Source organism: Amblyraja radiata, chromosome 32 (assembly GCF_010909765.2).
Source record: "Amblyraja radiata isolate CabotCenter1 chromosome 32, sAmbRad1.1.pri, whole genome shotgun sequence".
NCBI classification, from domain to species: Eukaryota; Metazoa; Chordata; class Chondrichthyes; order Rajiformes; family Rajidae; genus Amblyraja; species Amblyraja radiata.
The window spans coordinates 14,603,839-14,612,787 of record NC_045987.1 but is presented as its reverse complement, the minus strand read 5'-3'; the positions used below and the strand labels follow the sequence as shown (position 1 = coordinate 14,612,787).

At 41.0% G+C, this 8,949-nt stretch overlaps 1 protein-coding gene across 4 annotated transcripts in view; it reads left to right on the top strand.

Annotated features, from left to right (window-relative positions):
• The window catches only part of setx (senataxin), an 84,614-nt gene extending 79,741 nt beyond the window's left edge, over nucleotides 1–4,873 (top strand). For all 4 annotated transcript variants that reach the window (XM_033049380.1, XM_033049382.1, XM_033049381.1 and 1 more), the window contains 2 exons: nucleotides 162–249; nucleotides 1,615–4,873. In XM_033049380.1, the coding sequence (XP_032905271.1) occupies nucleotides 162–249; nucleotides 1,615–2,346 (820 nt within the window). In that variant the 3' untranslated portion in view covers nucleotides 2,347–4,873. The remainder of the gene's footprint in view (nucleotides 1–161; nucleotides 250–1,614) is intronic.
• Nucleotides 4,874–8,949: the final 4,076 nt, after the last annotated feature.

The window sequence follows — 8,949 nt, the reverse complement described above, 5'->3', positions numbered from 1 at the left end:
AGAATTGACATTAGAACATAATAAACATGCGGAAATCTAATGGACACCCAGTTTGAGAAAACACCTTGTTTTATAAAATAAACTTGGCACTGGTGTTTACATTTATGCATTAATTCCAAAGAATTCGAGTTGCTGATAATGATTATTTGACATTTCTACAGGTTCTTAGCAGATCGGCAGCGAATGAATGTTACACTAACCCGTGCTCGTTTAAGTCTCTTCATTCTGGGACATTTGAAGACACTTATGGTTAGTTCACAGTTGATCTCACTACTTTCTCACTTGAGTATTTGTGGCTGCTTCATTATTATAGAACTAAACAGTTTGCTATTCTGCATACTATAAACAAAAATGTATTGAAACTCTCAATGTTGCCCCTTTTGAAGAACAATTGTTTTAATTAATTTGCATGCTTAGAAGTTGCAGTAATTGAGTTTTACAGCGTGGCAACAGAACTTTCAACCCAACATGCCCATATTCGTCCTAGCTGCCTGCATTTGGCCAATATCCCTCTAAATCTATTCTATCCATGTACCTGTCCAAATATTTTTTAAACTACCTCCTACGGCACCTGGTTCCGTATACCTACCACACTTTTTAAAAAGTTGCCTCTCAAATTCTATTCCCATCTTTTCCCATTCATCTTAAACCTATGTCCTCTGATTCTTGATACCCCTATTCTGGGTAAAAGACTATGCATCTGCCCTGTATATTCATTTCTTGATCTTTTACACCTTTATGAGATTACCCCTCATCCTCCTGCACTGCAAGAAATAAAGTATTTTCTGCTCAAACTCTCCCTGTAGCTCAGTCCTGGCTACATCATGGTAAATCTTCCCTGCACCCTTTCAAGCTTAACAACATCTTTAGAATAATAGGGTGACCAAAACTGAACACAATGTGGAAAATGTGGCATCACCGATGTCTTGTACATCCCAACTACTACATTCAATATTCCGACTGGTGAAAGCCAATGTGCTGAAGGTCATCTTGACAACCTATTTAACTGTGACGCCACTTTCAAGGAACTATGTAACTTGCGGTCTGCTCTACAACACTCCCCAGATCCCTGCCATTAACTGTATAGGTCCTGCCCTGGCTAGACTTCTCAAAATGCAACACCTCACACTTATCTGTATTAAACTCAGTAAACCACCTCAGCCCACCTGCCCAACCGATCAAGATCCTGCTACAATTTTTAACAGCCACCTTGACTATCTACAATACCTTCCACTTTAGTATGTCAGCAAACGTACCAATCGTGCCTTGTATGTTCTCATCCAAATTATTGATAGTAACAAAATGCTGGAGTAACTCAGCGGGACAGGCAGCATCTCTGGAGAGAGATGATAGTCACCTTTCATTAATCTTGCGGACCACTGTCTGGATTATCTGGGTTTCAAGATGCCTGCTCTTGTGTGGTGTTGGGGCAGACTTGTACCCACTGCAGGCATCTGTGGTGCCAGGAGGAAGACAAATATCAGTGTGGGAAGAGGAGAGGGGTGGATTGACTTGCTCTTGATGGGCCAAATGCCTCTGTGTCAGCACTTTTATGACTGCTTGTTCAAAAATTGAGGAATATGTTGTCCTTTTCCACTCTCCTATCTATTTTAGGAAGACAAAGATTGGAATGCTTTGATACAGGATGCGACGAAAAGGGGTGCCATTGTGAAGACGTGTGAAAGGGAGTACAAGAAGGACTGTAGAAAAATCACAAAACCAAGACCTGCTTTCTGCAAAACCATTTCTGATCCATGTGCACTGTCAAATGAGAGGGAATCTGCTGTTGCTCCTGTTCTAAAAAAATCCAGGAGTGAAGATTTAAGCTTGAAAACAGCGCCTGGTCTGTTAACTGATTTCAGCAGTGCACAGATTCCCCAACCTCCAATCCCTTCTAAACCAACAGCATGGCAGCAGCCATATCAGGGTCAATCTTCGGTTAGTGTACAGCCTGAGGTGTCAAACACTGTTGCACTGCCTCCAACATCCGGTAGATCAGAGCGATCGGCTCAGTCCACGTACAGGGATCCGAGATTGGCCCGACGGGCAGAAGCTTTCATCAAGGAGGTTCAGCTATGTTTACAAGCCAGCCACTCTCTTTCAAAATCTACTGAAGTGATGCCGCCAGGTTCAACTCCATCCAGTAGTGAACATGGGACAACACATTCTTCACACACTGGACAGACTGCATGGAATTCTGCTTCCAGAGCCAATTATGCTCCTTCTCCCAACTCTGCGCATGGCAGTGGTACGGGTACAGTGCACAGGTTCAGCAACTCTTCAGGTTCTAGCAGATACTTTTATAATGGACAGGAGACAAAGGATGGATATAGACAGCAAAAGTGAAGGCAATGAAATATATATTGGTTTAAGAAGTATTCTCTCAATATGTTTGACTGCAATGTTTTCATGCAAGGCTGATACACAATGTGTTTCTAACAATACATGATCACTGGTGTACAAATCATAGGGTTTGATGCTGAAAGAATGCTTTTTTATTAGAAATAAGCATTATTTTGTATTCATCGCATTTGGCATTTTTCCTGTAGGCTAGTGTTCGACAGCCAAGTAACCTGCCTGTTGAAGCCTTCAGGCACTGCTCGTTCTGACAGCCACTTGAACATATGCAAATGCCTTCATGGTTCCTCGGCTTGCCTGAGCAGCATGGCTAGGGGTCAACCAAAACACAACCATAAACATTGGACCACTTCAACTGAAGCTCTGGCAGCTTATCAATGATGTCATCAGTATTTAAACCTTGTTTGAAAACAAGTTTGTGACACAGATGGAATCCTTAGTTGTTACACTTGCACAAGTTGCAGACTCATTTAATCACTAGGTTTAAGGCATCAGCCTTTCTCAGCATGGATCATGGTACCAAGAGTCTCCAGAAGTTTAACTGTTTATTAAACACACCGCACATTTCTAAGTAGTGCATTTCCCTGAACCCTAGGATACTGTTAGAGATTTTTGAAGTGTGGTAGCAAGTTATAACTGCACACTTTGTTCTTTCACATGATTTATTTGAAAATAATGGGATTTTTTAGTTGGGACAGGATTAACAAAATAATCTGCAATTTAATCCCAGCACCCATCAACTATGACTTTTTAGAAAATTCCTCTAGTTTCTCACCATTGTGAGTGTCTCTTGTGTTATTATATTTCATTAAATAATAAAAGGATTTTGAACAATGTAAACCAAAAAATTACTCAAATGTAAATAGTGGAAAGTTTGCTGTGTAACACCAGAAGGTGTGTCCAGCCAAGAACAGTTTGTGCTGGCCAGCTGCTCAATAATCATTTAGACCATATATGCATCAGTTGATTTGGATTGTGGGCAATATGTATATAGTGATTATCCCAAAGATTTGCATCATAATAGCAACTGGCCAGACATTGTGTAAATAATTGTAAACGTTCTAATGTTCAATGGATCTGAAAGAATTGCCTTTAGTGAACACTTTCCTGAAAATGTCTGGTGGCTATTTAGTTTAGAAATGTAAACACTGTACAGTGTGTGGTATGTGTGTCTGAACTGGTACAGTACTGGAATATATTGGAAATGACATGTCCATCAAATGACAATGTCAGACTTGCCAGTCTTACAGAGTAATGAAGACAGAATTTGTCATCTTTGGGCATTATGCAAATAGTCCTTCTGTTTGAGAGCTAGGTATTTGTGACTTTTTTTCTATTCTATGCACCCTGTAGTATAATATAGATACTATAAAAGATGTTAAATGTTTTCTTTGTTTACTTAATAAAAATGTTTTCTAAAATTACGTGACCCGTATGTGATCAGCTAATTTTCTGAAAAAATACTGATTCTGAGCATTCTGCTGATGACGCAGGCATTGTTCAACTTGCTGCATGTGAATACTGCTTCCTATTAATTATTGGAACACAATCAGCAGCATTAGTAGTGAAGTTAGATTGGATTGCAATCAGCCCAGATGGTAATGTAAAATACAAGATAAAAAGTTTTGTTCAGGTTGTGTGGCTGTAGTTTGGTGCTTTCATTGTTTTAAGATTTTTAGTTTCCAAGGGGTGTAAATACTTTTTATGATCTTCAATTAGTTGCCAAAACACTGTAAAATGCCATCAGATCCAACAATGATTCACCCAAGAATACCATTCATATATCAACAGTTCCAATGTCCAAACAATGCAGTGATGTGAGGAACCGATACTCTGGAAGTTCAGCCAGTTGCCAGTTCTCCAACTTTGTGTCCATGCCCAAATCGATTGAAAGTCTCAAAACTAAATTTAAAAACAGATAACAAGAATATTTGTACAAAAACTTTGTTTCAAATTGTACATTGTACAAAATCCAAGAAATGATAAATTCTGACATTTTTCTTGGTCATAACAGTGGCAGATTTTGAACATTGTATGTGTATAGCTGAATAGTCTATAGGTCCTTGTTGTAATTGTGCGATGTGTTAGTAAATCTGCCAAAAGTGAGTGAAATCTGATTGATCTGATGAGCCACGTGTAAATTGCTTGAAATATTTGTATCCTGTCCATTTGAGCAGCAATTTTTTAACACAAAAATGACACGAATTAAGTTTGCAGTGCATTCCTGCATCATGTGATGAGGCAGCATCTTTACCTAATCCATGGTCTCCAGAGATGCTGCCTGACCCGCTGAAGTACTCCAGCACTTTGTGTCCTTTTTTGTAAACCAGCATCTGCAGTTCTTTGTTTCTACCTGCTGCGGTGATTTTTAATTAACATTTTTCCACAAAATTATTTGGATGTAAATGTCGCAGGGCACTTCATCAGGTGAGTTCCTGGCTGATTTTCTTCTAGGGGTAGAGCACAGTAGTTATTTTTAAAGGTTAAACCTTTTATAAATATTACCTTACAAGTAGGTTTCTTGCCATTGACATTTTACACCTGGTGACCAGTGCACTCCCGGTTCCAAATAGAAACATTGTCATTTTTGTGCTCCATAATGACTTCTGTATCGTACCAAACAAATTTTTGGGGTATGTGACCGCATTGACGCAGTACAGTGTTGAGTATAAATATCTGCAAGCAAGTGATGCGCAGGAGGAAGCTATTTAGCTACTCAAACATATTGTTATTTAATAATACCCGAGTTTCATCTTGACTCTGCATCTTTTTTAAGTGAGGACATTTTCACTACTTTACTCGTCAAAGCCCATCTGCCTTTGTCTTAAAATATTCCCATTTGCTTCCACCACCCTTTGAGAAGAGAGTGCCAAAGGTTCACAAACCTGAGAAAATGTTTGCCTTGTCTGTCTGAAATGGGCAGTGCTTTATTTTGAAACAGTTTCTAGTTTTAGATTCTCCCCATCCAGCCTTATAAGACTCTTATGGCGGCATTTGGTGGTCAAGCCACTTATTGCCAGAACCCTCGTCAGTGGAGCTGGAACTCTCACATGAGCGGTGTTGGCGGGAGTTAGTGAAGGAGACGTTGTCAGTCAACCGGTGTGCACCAGAACAACGGCAGGGACTTTGCTCAAGCCTTCGCTAAACGCGCGTGTATGCCAAAACTGTATTTGTTAATAAATGCATTGTTTTGTACACAATGTTTGGATCTCTACACTGTCCTGAATCTTACAGTCAAATTGCCTCGCACTCTTGCAATGGTTATTGGCCTAGTCTTTCCAAACCTTCCCTCAAGGCAACTTGCCTGTTCAGGTATGTTACCTTTGTGTCAAACATAGAACAGGCCCCTCAACCTACAATATCTTCTCTGAATTGCTTCTCTGTATCTTCTCTGAATTGCTTTCATTTTATTGAAATCATTCTTTAAAAGAAACAAGAATTGTATCTAGATAATTCAATTAGTGGACATCCAGTCCCTTATATAACTCAAGCATCATCTCGCTAGATTTCTATTTTCACAACATTAAACAACAGCTTTATAGAACTGGATTGCATTTGGAGCATTGCGTGCAGTTCTGGTTGCCTTATTATAAGGAGGATATGGAGGCTGTGGTGAGGGTGCAAAGGAGATTTACCAGAATTATGCCAGGATGAGGGCGTATTAGCTACAAGGAGTGGTTGGACATGAATTGTTTTCTCTGGAACACTGGAAGTTGATAGGGACCTGATAAAAGCATATACAATTATGAGAGGCATAGACAGGGTAGATGGGTCATTTTTCCAAGGATGGAAATATCAAATACTAAAGGGCTTAATTGTAAGGTGTAGAGAATAGTTTAAAGGAGATGTTCAGGGTAAGAATTTACCCAGAAGGTGGCGAGTGCCTACAACTCGTTTCCAGGCGTGGGTGGAGAGAGATACGATAATGGCATTTAAGAGACTCTTGGATAGGTATATGGCTATGTAGGGAAGGGTTACGGAGAGTTATGGATTATGTGCAGGCAGATAAAAGTTGGTAACCTTTAGGGGTTAGCGGGGTACCGCAAGGCTCAGTGCTGGGACCCCAGCTATTTACAATATATATTAATGATCTGGATGAGGGAATTGAATGCAACATCTCCAAGTTTGCGGATGACACTAAGTTGGGGGGCAGTGTTAGCTGTGAGGAGGATGCTATGAGGCTGCAAGTTGACTTGGATAGGCTGGGTGAGTGGGCAAATGTATGGCAGATGCAGTATAATGTGGATAAATGTGAGGTTATCCACTTTGGTGGCAAAAACAGGAAAGCAGACTATTATCTAAATGGTGGCCGATTAGGAAAAGGGGAGGCAACGAGACCTGGGTGTCATGGTACACCAGTCATTGAAAGTAGGCATGCACAAAGATCATAGAGGAGCAAGATAGACCATTCCTCGAAAAACGCGTAGTATGACGTGTGTGACTGTCGACGCCATTTTATTGAGCATTTTTTTGGGCTTCCCCCACACTGTCATGGCGTCCTCATCTAAATCATCATCTCACTGCTCCGCAATAAATTGTTCTAATCGTAAATCTAAACGACCAGACCTGTCATTCTTTAGGTTCCCCGATAAAAAAGAAAGGTAAGAAAATATTATTATTATTTTTTGTCGATATTCTGTCGTGAAAATGTTATTTTCTGTTCTCCCATCAACGGCCATTGGGAAATTAGGTTTGTCGGTACATTACAAAGTTATTAGACTTATTTTTAATAGATCTTTACTTACCATAATAATAAAGACAATTTTAACACTTCTGTACGTTTTTGGTTTTGTTCTTGTAAGGGATTGGTCTCCAAAATATGGCCCGCGGGACACATTGGGTGCAATGGTGGGCCGGGGGGTTCGGCGGCGGCCGCAATCAAAGATAGGAGAGGAGATCTGCTCTATAATCTTTGGTCGGAATGGGACGGCTGCGCGTTATAATGTGTTATCGTTCCACTCCCTCTCCCCCTTCTCCCTGTCCCCCTTCTCCCTCTCCACCCTTTTCCCCTTCTCCCTCTCCCCCCTTTTCCCCTTCTCCCTCACCCCCTTCTTCCTCTCCCCCATCTCCCTCTCCCCCTTCTCCCTCTCTTCTCTCGATCTCTCTCTCCCCTCTCTTCTCTCGATCTCTCTCTCTCTCCCTCTCTTCTCTCCCTCTCTTCTCCCTCTCTCCCTCCCTTACCTCTTCGTGAGAGTTGGCAGCTCTGCTATGCCTTGGGTCCAAAAGAGGATAGAAAGAAAATACTTAATGGTCTTTGTAAGAAGATTTTAATAAGCTCTTCTACATTTAAGGTAAATTGACATATTAGAGGCAAAAAGCATCTTCAACATACAGGTCTCTCCACACAACTGAAAACAATTGCATTTAAGTGACATGTCATCCATTGTTCAGGCATGTAGTTATGATCATCTTTTTTCTTATTAGTTAATCCTAAATGATATCTCCTGTAATTTCAGATGTCAACAGTGGGTCCAGAATATTCGTCGACAAGATCTCCTGCACCGAACTGCAGAGTATTTGTCAAATAACTGCTGTCTTATGTACATTGTGTGAAATTGTGATTTGTTAACTGCACAAAACTAATGCAAATGGCGATATATTTATTATTGTATCTACGTTGGACATTTTGCTCTTTGGTGTCAGAACGCGGGGTGGGAGATTGCAACCTTCACGTGGTCCGCCCTGTTTCGACAAATCCAATCAACCTGGTGTGCACAGTCAAATAAGATCAAATAGAACAAGTTGTCCTACAACTTTAGGCTGTGCACGTCATACGCAAGAAGAAGAAGCAGAAGTGTCAGAACGCAGTCTGAAGAAGGCTTCCGACCTGCAACGTCACCTATTCCTTTTCTCCAGAGATGCTGCCTGACCCACTGAGTTACTCCAGCATTTTGTGTCTATCTCTGTTTAGATTGGGCTCGTGGGTGGAGATTGCGGCTGGTCTGGTGATCTAGAATGAGGGCCAAAGTCTCAGAATATGGGTCATGATATTTAGTAATGAGACAAGGAGCAGTTTCTTCACTCAAGGGCTGGGAATCTTGGAATTCTTTATCGCGTGAGATGGTGGAAGTCGAGTCCTTGAAAGGAGAGATATTTTTTTTCAAATACGATAAGGATGAAGGATAATGGAGAGAATGTGGGAATAAGGTGTTGAGTTGCAGGATCAACAATAATCTTACTGATGGTGGTTTGAACTTAGATGGCTTATCCTTGCTTCTATTTCTTACAGAGATACAGCGCGGAAACAGGCCCTTTGGCCCACCGCGTCCGCATTGACCAGCGATCCCCGCACACTAACACCATCCTACACACACTAGGGACAATTTACACTTATACCAAGCCTACAAACCTGTATGTCTTTGGAGTGTGGGAGGAAACCGAAGATCTCGGAGAACACCCATTCAGTCATGGAGAGAACCTACGAACTCTGTACAGACAGCACCCACTGTAAGGCAGCAACTTTACCGCAGCACCACCATGCCGCCCTTAATCCACTAGGGCACTAGGTTACAATAAACTTCCTACATATTCCAGGAATGCATCTCATTAAAATGGGAGAGGTTTAAATGCATTGTAAAATCTGCTGTCAGT